Raw genomic sequence first — 18391 nt, 5'->3', positions numbered from 1 at the left:
CTTTAGATGTAGAAGATACCGGTTCCAAAGGCTGTTTCATTTTCGGCGTGGAAAGTTACGGTCTGAACCTTATTTTCGCTTCGATCCGGATGGTTTCAGATCCGAAGAGGGCTTTTGGTGAGCAGATACAGAAACTGAAGGCTTGACAGTGTGTTTTGGAGCTGAGCCTGGGAGTCAGAAACGTCATCTCAATGCCTACCTTTGCCAGATGGCAGAGGTGGTGCCGAAGCCTTGTCTTTTTTCTTGGGAAGTAGGCGGGGCAGGGGGGTCATGGGTACTCAAGTGAACCCGCCCTTGCTGCAAATCCTGGTCATCGAGGTCTATCTCGAGGTCAGAGCAGGATTCCTGGCCGGAGAAGATTTCTTCTTCCTCTGCCACTGATGACCCCACATCTTCTTGATTGGAATGTTCACCGAAGATGTCCAGTGTATCTTCGATGCTTTGACGCTGCATTTATCGACGTCGGGCACGTCGATCACAAAGAGTTTTCTTCGATCTAAATGATTTGCAGGCGCCACAGTCTTCCTCCTTGTACTCCAGAGAGAAGCATAAGTTACACACTGTGTGAATCAGTGCACAGATACTTCGCGTGGCACTGAGGGCAAAATTTGAACATTGTCAGTTCCATCGACAGAGATAATCAGCCGTGGCTAGGCCCGAAGGCCATCCACAAAGCTTTCCAATCAAAAGAATTTTTCAGAGACCGCAACCATACGCGGAGAAGTGGGAAACGCGTACAAGAACAATACCATTGAGGTAGAGAGGGTTGTGCGTCGAGGAGAATCGAAGAACGGTTTTGAACCGGACCACAGCAACAATTGTCCGAACCTGATGGAGGAAAAAACCAATGGAGTGGATGCCCATGTGCACGATCACCGAAAGGAGGAGTCACCTCACTTTGTAACTGGAAAGACTTCATAGAAGAAAAACAACTTTCAAACATCTGGACCAAACACTAAATGGCAGGAGTATGCAAACAATGTGATCTACAGCTCACATGCCTCGAACATTCTCTTTACAGAGTGAAAAAAAAAAAAGGAGCAGCGCTCTGGACTGCATCAGAAGGCACTGTAATAAAGGAACACAAGTCAAGGAGCATAGGTGGTGCATACATTCAGTTCAGTTAGTCACTTCTGAAGTGGAATGACATTGATAAGGGGTAGCATGGCATAACATACCCCCAAGCAGTAATGTGTTTGAGTTTTCTGGATCCAGTATACTGCCGGGGGGAAATTAAAAAGGTGAGGAAATTCCAGTTAGAAAGTATCCATCAGACAATAACCAGTCTACTGTAATACAATAATGGGCCCCTGCAAACCCCCATACAGATTAAGAAAAAAATCTGGAATGCGAAAATCTCCCCACAAACTGTAGAAAAGGTTGATAACTTAAGCATAAATCAGAGAGGTACTGAAAAATACGAAGTGGTACAACATCTTGGACGATGAAATGGGTTCCATCATTATTAACTGCAGGAATCACTGCAAACAAATGTCCTGGCTCTTCTGGGAACAGTTTTTTGTAAAGAGAAACAAAAATATTAATTGAATTATATTTTGTTTTAAAGAAAAGGCATTTAGCTTCCAGCATGGTGGCAAGGAGCTTTTTCTACACTTGAAAATCAAGGAGAGGTCCCTTCCTGTGAAGCTTTTCCCAGATCCCAGTCATCAATCAAAATAAACAAAACGCCTAGCTGGAGGACATGGTATATGTGGTATGCGGGGAAGCAGAGGATTATGCAAAAGTGACCCCAGGGCTCACAGAAACAAGCATATACAGTCTGCATGCACTATGGTATACAACATACACACAGAGCACAGCAGGACTTTTCAAGTAGTCGATTCACTCTTAAGGACATATCCACCCTGAAAACAAAGTGCACAACATTCGGAGGTAGATAGCATCCAGAGAGCATTCTACACCAATTACTGAGTGGGCCCTACTGCATCCATCTTTAGACTGAGTTTGCTTACACCATGCTCTACTTCCAAGGAGCTGGCAGCTACTCCTGAGTCTTTTCAAACTCACAGCCTCCTCGACATGGCTCTGGACCTACCCTTCAGAGCACATTCCTGGAATACAAAGCGGAGAGTAACGACCACCAGCATCCTGTAAACGGACTGAAGCATATTAATCTCCAACAGGCTCTCAAGCACATGTGGTGGCAACAACTACGGCCCTTGGCAAAAGAGAAATCCCCCTTAAGCTTACGGAGACATGGCTTCCTGGCAACCATGGCAACCAAGCAGTGGAAATTCCATAACTGCATACAACCTCGGACAGAGAATGGAGAAGGCAGACTGGGACAGGGGTTAGGAGAGGTAGGGATGAACGTGTTCTTTTAGGTAAGGGTTCCATTTCAATAATGACACAAAACTTGGAGGATAAACAAAACCAGGGCAACTTCCTATGTATATGCATCTCCTTAACTAATGTGGCACATTTAGCAGGGACAGCAAAGAGGACAGCTAATTCTGTGCGAAATAGCTCAGATGGACATGTCTTTCAAAATTGCATTTATTGTTAAAAGAGCAGCAGGTTTTTACAGCAAGTCGCCCGGTCATTACAGCAGGTCGCATCCAGTTGTGGTCCCAGTGCTGGCTCTCACGAGATGTGCAACTGGACTGCACTGGTGTCAGGAGTCGAGTGGGTGCATGGCATGGGGTGCAGCGGCAGGGGTCCTGGAGACCCAGCTTTAGGCCAGACATTCTGTAAAGCACCCAAAACTAGACAGGTCCTCCCATGCACACATCGATAGGGGGCACTACCAGTGCCAATCACTGACTCATTGCTCTCAACATTACTCCAATTCTTCAGTGCTGCTCTCAATGGGCTGCAACGTCCGTCCTCAGAGCAACAATAATAATTTAGGTCACAACTCCACCTCTAGCCCTGAACTCTTGAATAGAGGCGCGGAGGGTAAGTGGGCAAAGGGGAAGGGAGAGGTAGCCTACAAAACACCTAGGGATTGTACGTTCAACGGCCAGTGCAAAGTGTCTAGTCACCACACACCATTTGGGTGCATCTCAACTGTTACACTTTAATTTAAAGGTTAAAAACTTCAAGGCATAAAAAAAGAAAGGGAGGTAGGATCTCGAATTTACCACCACATGAACAGATTCCTTTAAGTTCTGTCTTTCACTTTTCGGTTGATAACTCAGCATTTGTGGTTAAAAAGGGGGTGGGGGATATAGCCAACTTCTGATGTGGCATGTTTTCACGAGTCCGTTGGGGAGAAATCTTAGAAACAGCCATTCTCATCTCAGACGGACCTGGAGATTGCAGACATGACGCGAGCTTGGCCTGTGGCAGTCGTGGAGCTGCTGCAAAAGATTCTGCGTATATGACTGCTTCCGGTTTCAGCTCGATGACTTCTCGGCTGCTCAAAATGTTCCAGAAAACCGGAGGACGCGCACAGGAATGGAGGAGAGGACAAAAGGGAACGAGGAAGGGAAGAGGTGGGAGAGGGGAGGAGGCAAAGTTTTTTCAGCTTCATGAGTTGCTGGTAGAGTTCTCGTTACTGGGAGAATTGGAAGACGAAGATGACGACGATGAGGAGAAATTCATCCCAGTCAGTCCAGGGGGGTTTGTGGCTGTGTTCTGTCCAGTTAAACTTTTTCGACACACAGGACACGTGTCATGCTTCAGTAATGTAATGTAATAAGCAGGAGAAAGATGGAAGAAAAAAAAAAAGAAAGGAAAGTTAGGGATAAACAATTCAAAACCCTGGAATAATCTAAACCTCTGTTCTATGTAAACATACGCATCGACACAAAGTCTACCCAAAGTCGACCTGCAAGTCACAGCCTTCTAGACAGAGAATCTTGAAGATTGACTTTGCCTAGGCCCTCCTGTCTATGCACACCATGCCTCACCTTCCTTCATCCCTATGCTAGAGCCATGTCAATGGGTATTTCTTACAAAAATGTTTCTGTTACTTACCCTGTAAGCATCTGTTTGTGGCACGTAGTGCTGTAGATTCACATGCTTTGCATACTCCTGCCATGTAGTGTTGGGTCCAGGTGTGTGCACGCAGTGCTGTAGATTCACATGCTTTGCATACTCCTGCCATGTAGTGTTGTGCCCGAGTGTGTGCATGTTGCTGCTCTTCGAAGAAGTCTTTCAAGTCACGAGGTGAAGAGACTCCTCCTCTCGGTGATAATAAGCATGGGCATAATTTTAATGGATAGATTGTTTTCTTGCAGGCGGGTGAGAATGGAGTGGATGCAAGTATAAGTAAAGAGATGTCTATGCATATGAAAAGGTGCAAGGACCTGCAAGGGCCACCGGTTACTTGGGAGGAGGGAGGGCGCATGCGAATCAACAGCATTACAAGCCAAGAACAAATGCTTACAGGCTAAGTAATCCATTTGAGGCCTGGGTAGTTGTGGATACACATGCTTTGCATAGACTGTAAAACAGTCCTCTTCAGAAGCGGTGACTAACCTGCGGGTGTTGTGGTTCTTTGGAAAAGCGTATATAGCACGGCCTGGCCCACATTAGCTTGTTGGCGCTCTAGAAAATCCACACAATGCTTCGTGAAAGTGTGTGGTGTAGACCATGGAGCTGCCTTTCATAGGTCCTCTCTTGGGATATTGCACAGGACAGCCATGGACACCTCGATTTTACGCGTAGTGTGCTTTAGGGGGTATAGGTAAAGTCCTTTCAGCTTTACCGTAACATGTCTGTATGCATTTAAGTGGTGGATAGGTAGTCAGATATTTGGATTTGGAATGATAGCAGAAGGATAGAGGAGGACAAAGGTTGGTATTTATATAGCATTTGTTGACACACGCTATTCAGGAAGCCTACAAAGGATTAGTGGTGAATTAATACGGTGGAATATGAAGTAATGTCATTGGTGGATATTAGTCAGTCACTTGGAGTGAGAAGCATAGCAGTGTCTGAAGTGCCCTTTCTGCAACGGAGTCTAGTTGAGGAAAGAAAACATGCACCTCAATGGATTAGTTAAGGTGGAAAGAGGAAACCCTATTTGGAAGGTTTTTAGGTTTTGCCTGGCGAAAAGATGCGCTCTGCGCATCTTTTTCGCGCAGGCGAAAACCTAATGAGACAAGTACAGGAGACAGGAACGGCCCCCGTCTTTCATTGGCTAGCTCCATAAATGGAGGCTAGCCATTGGAAGACGGGCCTGTCCGTCAATGCCGGACCAGATTCGGGGGCTTTCCCGAGATTTTTTGGCTTTTGGCTACGTCACGCTACGTCAGCCAAAAGCCCTCAGGAACGCCCCCGAATCTGGTCCGGCATTGAGCCGGCACCCGCCTTCCTGTGCCCCGTTCCCGCCCCCCTACCGCTGCCTCGGCTCCCAGTTCCCGCCCCCTACCGCTGCCTCGCTCTGCGTCTCCCCGGCCCCGTTCCCGCCCCCCTACCGCTGCCTCGGCTCCCGTTCCTGCCCCCCTACCGCTGCCTCGCTCTCCGTGTCTCCCCGGCCCCGTTCCCGCCCCCCTACCGCTGCCTCGGCTCCCGTTCCCGCCCCCCTACCGCTGCCTCGCTCTCCGTGTCTCCCCGGCTTCGTTCCCGCCCCCCTACTGCTGCCTCGGCTCCCGTTCCCGCGTAAACTTGCCTAAAGACTCCGAATTAGGAAGAGAAATATGTCGACCCCCGCACCCCCCCCCACACTTGTTGACACTGATTCTGACTTATTAAAACACTTGCCACCTGTGCTGTTGTATACAATTCAGAACGTGCCTGTCCGTGTAGTGCACACGTTTACACACTTGGAAAAGCAAATAGAACTCTGAAAGCAGTACAAACTATGAATTGTTTTCAGACAGGTTTGTGAGAAGGCATGTACCTGTTCGAATAACATGCTTGTCTGTGAATGCGGACACCACAGAAACCCAGAGGACTGCGGGCCTCCCTGCACAAAGATTTCAAGATTTTACTTGCGCCATGGAGGCACCTATTTCAGAGTACATTGTCTATTTAGATGTTTTTGCTTCGCAGGAAAACACCACAATAAAGAAGGACATTGACTTGCAAGGTCAGGTGTAAATACCCCAAAATGTGGCGATCTAAACAGGCGATAGACTACGCAAAAAAGATTAATGCACCCTTATAGTGATAGACCGAATACCCTTATAGTGATATAACGAATAGAAAATACTTATAATGTGAAAAAAGACGAATGACTAATTGACACAGGTGTAAATTACTAACAACCACACATGCCTGTAAAATGCAAAAAAACAGTCCAAACAACTTGGCAAGTACAGGATATCGCTGAACTTCAAGGATGTGAGGAGTAAGGGCAGTTAACAGCTACCGTTACTGTGCAATAAACGAGCAGACAATAGGCAGCTCTACATGAGGATTTGTAAACACACATCTCGCCGCTGTGCTCTCCTTGAAAGTTCATGGCTCTCATTGTGCAAATACGGTTATTTGGGTAATCGCTTTAGGACTTTGGGAAACGTGTGCGGCTCCAGAGGCAGTTTACCTGAGATGGCCATGGCCAGGGGTAGGTTTCCGCGCCTTTCTGCTTCCGTGTCTCCCCGGCCCCGTTCCCGCCCCCCTACCGGTGCCTCGGCTCCCAGTTCCCGCCCCCCTACCGCTGCCTCGCTCTCCGTGTCTCCCCGGCCCCGTTCCCGCCCCCCTACCTGCACAACCAGTCCTTGGCCTCTCTGCTGCGTGCACAGATGCACTCGTGTGCCTCAATTGTGAGGGAGGAGCAAGCTGTTTAAATGGACAGGGTGAAAAAGAATATGTGCTTACAGCGGATACGGGAAGCACGTGCAGGGGTGTGGGTGGGGGGCTGCAGAGGATCAAACATGAAGCACGTGCAGGGGTGGGGGGCTGCAGAGGATCAAACATGCAGATTGAGAATCAGACTTGGAGGAAAACGTGCGCCGTCTGCGGCTGCCGGAGCCAGGAGATCCATTATCAAGGTGAGGAGGGGTTAGTGGGTGCTCTAGAAAAACATGCGGGTTATCGAAATGCTCAAAGGTCAGTGTTCACCTTCCTCCCTCTTTCACACTTATTTAACACAGCCTGTTATCGCTTGAGAGAACTTCGGGGGGGGGGGGGGGGGGGGGAGAGAAGAGAGGGGGTATTCCTCATACAAGTGCGAGTTCCTGTCGAGTGTGTGTGTGTAACTTCTACAGGCCCGGGTGGAAACTCTGGCGGGGCTGTGCAGTTGCACATGTGTCTTCTGGCCGTGTTTGTGCGGCGAGCGTTGGCAGGGTGTCCTTACCCAGCGTGTGATTACTTGTGCACACAAGCCAGGGATGTTTCACGAGGTAAGAGAGTTTCTTATTTTTAAAAAATGTACTTTTTAACCCCCCGCGCGAGTCCGTCCCCCCCCCCCGCCCGCACCCCCAAGTCCCGTCGCCCCCCCCCCCCCCCAAGTCCCGTCCCGTCCCCCCCACCCCCAAGTCTTGTCCCCCCCCCACCCCCCCTCACCCCGCGCGAGTCAATGCCAATGGCTCTAGATCTTGCAATTGCCGGACCTGTTCAATTGCAAATGCTTGTTATATAGTTCTGATTAGTTTCTTCCTTTGGCATCCTAACCCCTTTTGAGGCCAAAATGAACTTTCTGAATTGTGCTTTCTTTGAATATTAGTTATCTTCATCCAGAAGGTTATTCTTGAAAAAGGAATTGAGCTTGGGACAGATCATTATTTTATTGATTATACTTTTGCCTTTCATTTGGGCCGTACAGATGATGGCAATTTATTCTACCATAGTTAACATATATCATTTGGTCTGATGAGAATAAAGACGATAACATCTCTGGGTCCTGTCTCATCAGGATGCAACTTGAACCCAGATCATACGCCCTGACTTCTCATGCTTGTTGAAGTGGCCTGAGAGATTACCAATTTTAAGAACTATTTCTATCGAAGTCTGGAAATGAGGAGGTAAGTCAGACTTATTGTTGATACAGTCTGCATATTTCACAGAACTTCTTTGCAGCTACCTTAAGTCAGTCCTTTTGACCCTGTTGTAACCTTTGGTGACTTTGATGATATCGACCACCTGATGTAACCAAGCTGTAAAAGTGGGGTTGGTGGCAGCAATCCTGGCATGGCTTTGGTATCTGTTTGGAATGACACACTTTTTATTTATCTAGAACAGTGCAAGGTAAAAAAAATGTTTAACACATGTTCTAATATCTTGGTCTTTGACTTGTGTTCGGATTGGTCTACGTGCCATATAGTTCATGGGATTTCTGATTTGCTGTTATTAAGGGGATGGAAGCTTCTGACCATTTATGGTTGTCCCCGTCCTTATGTTCCCATTTTTGGTTTATAACTTCTTGAACTACAGTAACTCATTATTCCTCTAATAACTAGTATATCTTTTCCGGAAAACCAACTGGCTCTGCAGATTTTCCTTTATTTATTCCAGTATTTTCTAAAGTGTTAATTTAGGGAATTGGATATCCTTAAACAAAGAAGATTAACTTCCTAGTTGAAATATTCTCTCTATAGGTCAGAACTATGATCTTGACACTCCAAATATATTTCCCTTACATTTTCTATTGTTGTTGAAATATTATTTCTACTTTTTTTTGTCTTGGTCTTCTACAATAGAATGACATTCCTAGCATACAATTCTCTAAAAGCAACCCCACCTCAGCTTACTCAAATTATGATTCAGAATGCCTTACGCCTAAGAGCTGTTTACGTGCCTTTGTTGCCTGCAATGTGTGGGGGCTCGCAGTGTGTGTGGGAGCTCGCAGTGTGTGTGGGGGGGGCTCGCAGTGTGTGTGGGGGGGGCTCGCAGTGAGTGGGGGGGGGGGCTCGCAGTGAGTGGGGGGGCGCTGTGTGTGTGGGGGGGCTCTGTTTGGGTGTGTGTGTGGGGGGCTCTGTGTGGGTGTGTGTGTGGGGGGCTCTGTGTGTGTGTGGGGGGGGCTCTGTGTGGGTGTTTGTGTGTGGCATTTGCGAGAGATTAAGCTATTGGCATTGTAAATGACAATGCCATTTATTTATGTTAAAAAAAAACAAATAAAAATAATGTCAAGAGCAATGCCAATAGCTCTAACTTTAACAAAGGCAAAACCATTGCATTGTAAATGCTTGTTGGGTTTGTGAGAATGATCTCCCAATCCCTGTTCAGCTGGAAGAACGGTTCTTCTAAGGCCAGTGCCTGGAGCTCACAGGCACGCCTAAGTGAAGTGATGGTAATTGAAAACGAGACCTCCCAAGACAGAAATTGGAGGGAACAATCATGCATGGTTCAAACTGTGGACCCATAAGTCTGGTGAGAACAATATTGAGATTCCACTTAGGTGCTGTTGAGATTCTGGGAGGAATGACTCTTTTATGGCCTTCCATGAACGTCCGAATAACTGGCAGTTCGTACAAGGATAAGTGCTGCCTGTTTTGGAGACATGCAGCCACTGCAGCTAGATGTAAACTTATTGAAGTAAAGGCAAGGCCAGAGAGCTGTAAAATGAAGAAGGTAGCAAACACTATTTTGCACAGTTGCATTAAATGGGTCAATGTGCTTATTATGGCAGAAAAATAATAATCTTTTCCATTTAGCTGCATAGCATGCTCTAGTCGTAGGCCTACACGCTTCTTAGAGAATGGTCATACATTCAGGTGGGAGATTCAACTAACCAAATTCTATGACCTCAGGAGCCAAATCGCAAGGTTGAGTTCCTATGGATTTGGATGCCCGACTTCCCCATGGTTTTGAGTGAGAAGGAGTGGGATGAGAGGAAGCTTCTCATGGGCAACTACAGACAGGTTGAGTAATGATGTGAGCGCCACCCGAATGAGGATGAGACATTTGCCTGAGCCTTTGAACAAGAAACGGAAGAGGGAGAGGCCAAAAAGCGTAGGCAAAAATCCCTGACCAGTTCATCCATAGAGCATTGCCCTTGGATACCGGGTGTGGGAAACTGGATGCATGGTTAGGGCATTTTGTGTTGTCTGTGGTTGCGAACAGGTCTATCTGGGGAAACCCCCACTTGTGGAAGTATGGGAGGAGGATTTGGGGTGGAGTTCCCAAGAATGGACTTGTTTTTCCAGCAGGTGTTCCTTTAACAGATGGAGATAGAGAGATGACTGGAGAAAGTCTGTTTTATGTTCCAGAGAGAATTTGTGAGGGAGAGATGGAATGTTTGGTGCAGTGGTGATGAGCTCCAGACAATAACCATGTTGGATAATGTTCAAGACCCACTGATTCGATGTTGAGGATCACCAGGTGAGGAGACTCAGCTGTAATCGACCCCCGACAGGTGTTAAATGATCGAGGGAAAGGAGAGGAAGTCACTGCTTTTGAATCTGCTCTATATGATAAGCAGCGAAAGAAGCCACAGGGTGTGGGTGTTTAGAGTGCAACCAAGGATTTAGAGAAGATTAAGAAGGACACGGAGGTGGTTAACGCTTGGTCAATATGTGGGCCAAACAGGTGTTCCTTGTCAAAGGAGACATTAAAAAATGTTTGCTGTACTTCTGGCTTGCAGCAAGGTATATGGATGTGTTTAAACAACAAGGGAGTCCAAATAAGTCAACCATGGACCTTGGGATTAGTCCTTTATAAACAACAGTGGTCCATAGGCAAGCTAAATTAAATATAGACACAGTCGTAGCTATATTTGGTTTCATGACCTGCCCAGCCGGGCGAGGGTCTAATGTTTACTATAAATCAGTTACAAGAAATGTTTTCAACAAATATACATTGTGGGGCACAAGCCTGTGACCCACAATTTACACAATAACATATACACAAGGAAAACAAAAACAAAGGGGCTTTTTTAGGCAAAAGCTGGTGGTTAGCGGCACTTCCAATTGAATAGTGGCAAAGTGCAGCAAAACAATGAACTATAACACCTTTACAATTCTAATACAAATGCTTGTTCAGTATAAGGTGTTAGAAGGGTGTCGACAGCGTTTTGATTTGCTTTCTTAATCATGGGTTGGCCTAGCTCTTCGCCTGAGCTATCTTCTACGGCCCCAAGGGCCTCCACGTCGTCTCCTACCTTATCGACGACGTTCTCATCTTCGTCTTGTACCTCCTCGTCTTCGGCGTCATACTCTGAGTCATGGCCCGAAGCCGGATCGGAGCAGTGTTCCTGATCCTCCAGATCAACGACCTCCTCGTCTTCGGTCCCGAAGATGTTCACAGGAACAGGTGCTGACTTCTTCGACTCCAGTCGAGCCGCGCATCGAATCTTGAGGGTTTTCTTCGACCTGAACCGTGCACAGGCCATACAGTTGGCTTCGTTATGGTCTGGGGACAGGCACTTGTTGCACATCGGGTGGACATCGATGTGCGGGTATTTTGCATTGCAAAGGGGGCACCGCTTGAATGGACTTCTTTCCATTTCAGATCTAAGATCGGGTAGAGTGTGGAAAGAAAAAACCTGTAGAGTCCTCGATGTCCTCTAAGCAAAGGCGCAGATACCGAACGAAACGATACCGACGCTATCGAAAGCCTTTTGGCTTTATAGAAAGTTTTCCTAACTTGAGCTAAGATAGTAACATCCGAACCCAATGGCGGAAAAAAACAATCTGAGGATGGAGAGGATGCCCATACGCACTGTAGTCCAGGGGAGGAGCCACCTATTTCGTGATACTTCGAAGACTCTTCCAGGACAACAATGTGCACTCATCCGGACCCAACACTAGGCGGTGATCTATGCACAGATATGAATTCAGCAGCCCACATGCCTCGAACACAGTAGACCCTCGCTCAGCTGGGCACGTCCGGAAACCAAATATAGCTACAATTGTGTCTATATTTCATTGTTTGTTTAATTTAGCTTGCCTATGGACCACTGTTGTTTATAAAGCAAGGTATATGGAGCCACCAAGCATGTCTGTGTAAAAATATACTGGTATTGATACACCTGCCTGTTGTATCTGCGAAGTCCAGGGCACACCAAATGGAGTTTTTGGCAGTTAGTTATCCCTCCGCTACAAATTTGTGCCCTCTTTTCCTACGTTCTTCCGGGAGGTACTGGAGGAGTTCCTCTATTTCGTCCCAGTGGGCGTGCTCATACCTGGCTAATAGGCCTTGTAGATTTGCAATCCACCCGTATGTGGCAGACTGTGCCGCTTCTCGTCTCCCTGAAGCACCAATTAGTATACACTCCTTATCAGGAGGTGGAGCATCAGCTGTGGTTTGTAAATTAGCCCTCTTACAGGCATTGGACACAGTTAATGGAGCAGGAGGAAGTTGCCTTTGGATGTAAATAGAGTCCGAGGGTCCAACTTTGCATTTTTTGTCGACGCTGGAAGTAATAATGCACGATTGTGCATGGCCTTTTAAGAGGTTATCAGTGTGGTGCATCATGCCTTTTAAAATAAGGAGAAATTGGGTAGCCCTATGTATACTGGATAGGGTTTCAGAGAAGAAATCCTCCTCTATATGTTTTTATGGAGCCAGACCTGGTGGTATGTTGAGGCCCGTTGTTGAGCTCCTGATATGGGGTGGTGTCATCAGAAGGGGACGTCTGGCAAGGTACAAGTCTGGATTTGTCCCCTGGGGATCAACATCACAATCTGACCAGGGACCTGGGGGCTGTGGTGCACCCCACACCCCTATGCCCACAAGTCTAGGAATGTGGGGACCCCTGTGGAGTGATATCTAGGGGATCACCCTGAGAATGAGGTGTAGAGGGGGAATGAAGATTGGAGACGGGGTGGTGGTGGTGGTGGTGGTGGTGGAGAAGCAGGTGAAGACAAGTGCAAGGGTATGTCTTCCTCCTTTAGACAGGCACTGGCAAGTCTGCTGCTTCTCCAAAGGAGAGTTGGTGGAGAGGTGTGGCTCACTGGTTAGAGGCGGCAGACCCGAGTGCAGAGAAAGGCCCGGGACCAGGGTTCGATTCCCGACGCGGCAGGGTCTTGGACCAGGATCAGCGGACTGATAATTCTCGCATCGGTGCCTACTCCGACCAGGGAGCACTCTCGGCAACTCTGGGCATTAGCTTGCCTCATCTCCACAACGGCCCCACACAAACGCCGGGGATGCCTGGTTTCACCTTGGAGACCCCCAGGAGGGACTATCTCACAGGGAAAGCCAGGACGGGTTCCCCAGCGGTCTATAGCGCTATGAGGCCTCCGGGTAGCAGTGCGCTTTACAAGACACAACAATTTACAATTCATTAGAGGGACCGCTGATACCACAGTTGTGGCTCAGATGTGGCCAGTCTGAGGCTGTATATGTAATTGTTTCTGCCGTGGAGTGAGCCGTTCCTGCATTGTCTTGAGGATTGGTTCTTCAGTAGTACGGGGAGGCAAATTTGATGCTGGTCTCAAACTTTTCTGTGTTGAGATGGGCTTCAGTTTTGGAGCTGAAATGGTCGGAGCCTTCGGCTCGGTGCGGACGCCAATGGCTTTGGCTGTGCTTTCATGCCGAGACCAAGGGCGGGCATCCGTAGCAGATGTTCAGTGCCAACAATGGCCTGCTGGCAGCGGTGGCCCAGTAGCCATATGTATTGTCGGAACCAAATGTTTCTGGGTGGCAGGATAGGGACATCAGTACTTGCAGTACCCCGACCCAGAGGAAGGTCCTGCATCCGGAGGTCAATCCCCAAGTCGGAGTAGGAGCCCGAGTCTTCTATGGAAAAGCCGCCTCCTCCGTAGTCACAGAGGCATCGTGGTGTTCCTCCTGCAGATCCTGTTGTCCAAAGATTCTCTACAGTGCATCTCCCTGCAATGTGCCCTTCGGTCTCATAAGGTTGTCTTCAACCGAAACGATCAGCAGGCCTCGCAGTCTTCTTCAATGTGATCGGGAGACTAGCACAGGTTGCAGACCTGGTGAAGGTCGGTACACAGGTACTTAGTGTGGGGTCTCAGGCAGACATGGAATAGCGTCCATTTCATCAGCAGGGCATTCTAAGGCTAAGACGAAGAGATTCAAAGATAGGCCCAGAATGGCAAGGCTCGAAAGGCCGTAATTAGAGCACGTCGATACAGATTTCGAAACGCAAAGATGAGAATGTGTTTGATAATAATACCAATGAGGGTACGGGTGAATTACGAACTGAAAGGAGCCCGAAACAGTCTCGAACCGGAGCGCAGTAATATATGCCCGAACCAGATGGCAGAAAGAAAACTATCTAACAATGAAGTCCATGCCCATGCCCATTATCACAGAGGAGGAGTAATTTCATCTCATGACTTGAAAGACTTTTTCAAAGAACAATAACGTGCACACATCTGGATCCAACACCAGATGGCAGGAGTATGTAAAGCATGGTGCATCTACAGCCACACATGCCTAGAAGATTCTTTTACAGAATGTTACTGCAGGGCGTATCTGCCTGTCCTTAACACTCAAATTCTCCACTGAACTTAGTTCTTTAGGTCTAGAGGCTTTGATGGGGAAGCCAGGAGCCTAGTGACCTTAATGCTGGCTTCCATTTACACCTGAACCTGTCAACACAGGTTTCACAGTAAGAAGATCCCCAGATGAGGCATGAATTATTTGTGCTAAGCTGCCCCAAGACTTTAACCCTAACTCGTTCACACTAGGGAAAGTGCATGCTTGATTGCATAACCTGAATGAACTTGGTACTACTTTGTTTCTCCTGTATGAAAAGTCACTTCAGACTGCTAAAATGAGACTCACCAGTAACACGCTGCCACGCCTGGTATCACGCCATAGTTCAAGAGCTGCTGTAAGCGATAACCAACAGAATTTGCTGGTGGATTGTGACTCTAGCATTTACTGAAGAGGCAGCTGCTTCCTCTGGAGCAAACATTAGAATTTGAATTAAAAGCAATCAGCTCAGCGGTAATGTGTTATAAAAGTGAGCGCTCTTCCCTTAAGGTACCTGCTCCATGGAGGTCAACGTGGGCCAATAATGACAACAAACCCCAAAACAGGGGAGTGTAGACCAGCCTCCAAGGAGCTAATACCTTAGGCGCCTGGGTATGGTCGGTTTGTAGCACTTTAAACTTGCAGGAGCTTGCTTTTTCCAGAGATCTGCTGCCTAGTGGAGAGCATGGCTACATTTTAGGAGCTGCTACTCCTTGCTGTGCAGGACGGACAGATTCTGGTTCAGCAGGAGACCTGGCCTATTGCTGGTCAGGCTGACCAAGGAAGTCAACTTTTATGGCTCACAATGGACCCACTTCCACGCTCAAGCAAAATCTTGCTACTGGGACACCTAGGAAAAGCCTCAGAGAAGAGGGCAGAAAGTGCAGGGACTCCAGAACCAATGGGACCTGCCCAGCCTTTGACTGCAGGTTCTACTGGTGATCTTGCGTTAAATTCTATGGGCCGCTGCTCTGCTGTGGAATGTTTATTGCTGCAGAAGCAATCCAGGGTTAGGAGGAGGAATGAATCCGAGAGGGAGGGGAATCGCATCTGGAAGGTTTAGTCCCTTGGTGCACACTGTTTAACCTGGATCAGCAGTGCAACACATCAGCAATGAGTCTTACACGTCCAGTTGCTGTCCGCTATTTGACACATTGTTCACTATTTCAGACACCACACCAACTTCAGTGTTACTAAACAATCTACACAACTTACATAAGAACTACCACAAAACAAGCTTAGAACAGAGCACACAGCCCAGACAACCTTGGATTCACATCAAATACCAATGAAAGTAGAAGGGTTGCCACACAATTCATTACACAGAACAAGTTCAAGGTATTGAGAGCTCACCTGTTCCAGCCAGGGCACTATACAGTCGTTGTGGAATAGGTGATTGCAAGGCAACTGCCTTACTGTTTCTCCTTCGTTGTAATCCTCTTTGCAAACCGGGCACTCCAACACAGAATCTGAAAAGCAAGATCAAGGAGGGGTTTTAAAACATTCACAAGGTCTTCTATATGGCCTCTTCAGCAGAGGACAACTCATGAGAAGGAGGAAGGGACTGTGCAAGAGAAGACTTTAGCTAGCTGCCAGAGCCCATGCAGTCACAAAAAACACAAACAAACAAAGAGCATAGGTAGAAGGGCTATAGATACACCTGTACCATAGTTTATTGTGTTACTGTGAGCTTTGCTGAGCTCTGACTTTCTAATCACTGCCTCGAGTGCACCTCAGACTGCTGCCTCGCTTCACTTTACCTTCTACTTCTTTGCACTAGGTCAGTCCTATAGTACACCCACCATTATCACTCAAAACACCACACTACAAAGCAACAATTGGTAAATGAGAAAAAACTAAAAATAAGTTTAATCACAGAACATTACATTACATGACCAACTACCTCAAGGACACCTCTATTCCTGTAGTCCTGCAGATCAATAATGCCACAGAAATATTTACAGATGATGTAAAGTATTGGTGTTGCCGTAGTTTTATTTCCTAACAATGCTATAGGCATTGGACTGTGTTAGGAATTGACTCCGGACTACAATACACTGAAAAACGCACTAAGCAGGCCTCAGATTCCAATGCCAAAAAAGCTTCAGACAACTTTGACAAATCTATAGCTGAGTTCTAAAGTATCACTTTGAACAAGAAACAGTCCCCGCTACAGAAAGATATCCCCAACTCGGATAAAAACATCACTTCAGACAAACACTATCAGATTCCTGCCCAAGGAGAGTACACTGGTATGTTTGGCCAACTTCGCAGATGACACAGGACCTTTTACAAGTTTTTCAGATCCACTGAATCTGAATACGATACAGCTGATCTCCACCCATCTCACTACCAATATTATTGGCTAACCCTCACGTGTTATGGACCAGGAAGGGTTTGTGAAAAGGCCTGAAGTGGACAAGAAGATCCTACCAATCAGTGGAATTAACAAACTAAACAGTATTAGCAATGGTAACGCATCCTGGCATTGCAATAGCTCCCATTTTTATTTTATCAAAGTGCATCTGACCTCCCCTCCCACTCCCCAGAGTTCAGTCCTAAGTACAGGTTTATCTTTTATACCAACTATTAAACCTAATTTTGTCAATACAAACATGAACTGCATAAACATTTCTGGAAAAGAACAGTGAACTTGGTCATTAAAGACCAAGAACCACCTTGTAATTTGAAGTTTAGTGATGTTGACTTCCACCCACCTTTTTTCCACTGACTCACATTACCCCAAAAAATTAATAGCACCTGAAAACACTATTGGAAGGGCATTGATGCCCTCAGGAATGAAAGGAGGTACACTACATCTAACACGAACAAGCTTGAAAAAATATCCACTCCTTTCGCTGCACAAAAACCATTACGGATACTCTAGACTACAACCAAGACAGTCAGAGGTAACTTTCCAAACGAGTTGAGAATCAAAGACGCACTGAGCACCTGTGTCAGGTAACGTATCCATTTTTAAAGACACAGAACTATGGAAAAGACTTGGGCTTTCTAGGTGACAATAAAGACCAATTCCTTAATAAAACTCTACACGCTCCAGTGATCTATACACAAAAACTCTGGAATCCCTCCAGGTCACTGTACTGTATCAGGCTGCAGTTCTATTTTAGAACCAATTTATCATTATATTGAACATTTCATTAAAATACTTGTACCCAAGACTATAGGTTACGTTAGAGACTGCACTGATTTAATCAGTGGCAAAGGCGGCGTCCCTTTCAACCCTGAATCACAACATTTGGGCACATTGGACATAAAAGCTCTTTACACTAATATCACACAACAAGACCCTCTGGGTCCGACCACGGTTCTTCATTCATGCTTGCCTTCAGTGACTGTTCCAACCAGCTACATCACTTGCCTTGTGTACATTTCTCAAACAAAAATAAGCATTTTTCTCCTTCTTTGAATTAAAGACTAATTCGGCCTGTGGATGGTGCACAACAGTTTTCTTCTGGCACTGATAACTTGGTTATCTGCATTCCTTCAAATTCTTGTAACTATATTCCAACAGGTGAACTGAGATTGCAGGATATTTGCTGACCTTGATCAGGCTTGGTTCTTGGTGAGTAATTGCTCAATACCATTTTAGGTCTCGCCTGTCGATGCGCATGCGCATCGAGCTTGCGAGACTATGGGGGCTTAAACACTCTTTAACCAACTTGCAAGGAATCGTGGCGATTCCTTGCAGTGCCCGTGAAATTCAAGCTCAATGCGCATGCGCATTGAGCTTAAAAGCGCGTGCACATGCCCCCAGCCGCCTGCCTCCCCCAGGCGCACTCCTCCCACACCCCCACTCCGCCCCCTCCCCTGCCTGCCGTGTCGCATTTCTTCCGTTCCCTCAGCCGCACTCCGGGCCCCTGCTGCTTTCACACCCTCTCCCCGCTCCGCCCCCTCCCCTGCCCGCCGTGTCGCATTTCTCCTCCCCCCTCCCCTTCTCTGCCTTCCCTCCGTCTTCTTCTATCTTTGCGTATTTTCGGGCAATTATGTGAATTCTTGCATTGTGTATGCTTGAATGTTGTTAAGCAAGCTTGCTTTCTCGTTTTATTCTGCCATCACCAGTCTGCATTTCGCCAGAATTCAAGTTTGTATCAGTTTATTAATTTACATAGTTCGTTCTGTTCAAGTGGAC

The 18391-nt window shown here is 46.9% G+C and overlaps 1 protein-coding gene across 1 annotated transcript in view; it reads right to left on the bottom strand.

The window, feature by feature from the left end:
* Positions 1–2499: 2499 nt before the first annotated feature.
* The window catches only part of RNF126 (ring finger protein 126), a 108866-nt gene continuing 92974 nt past the window's right edge, over positions 2500–18391 (bottom strand). The window contains exons 8-9 of the mRNA XM_086946738.1: positions 15592–15707; positions 2500–3642 (exon numbers count right to left, since the gene is read on the bottom strand). Coding sequence (XP_086802864.1) covers positions 3493–3642; positions 15592–15707 — 266 coding nt within the window. The 3' untranslated portion in view covers positions 2500–3492. The remainder of the gene's footprint in view (positions 3643–15591; positions 15708–18391) is intronic.

Source organism: Lissotriton vulgaris, chromosome 12, assembly GCF_964263255.1.
Source record: "Lissotriton vulgaris chromosome 12, aLisVul1.2, whole genome shotgun sequence".
NCBI lineage: Eukaryota > Metazoa > Chordata > Amphibia > Caudata > Salamandridae > Lissotriton > Lissotriton vulgaris.
The sequence above is the reverse complement of the archived record's forward strand: the minus strand, read 5'-3'. Positions and strand labels throughout refer to the sequence as shown.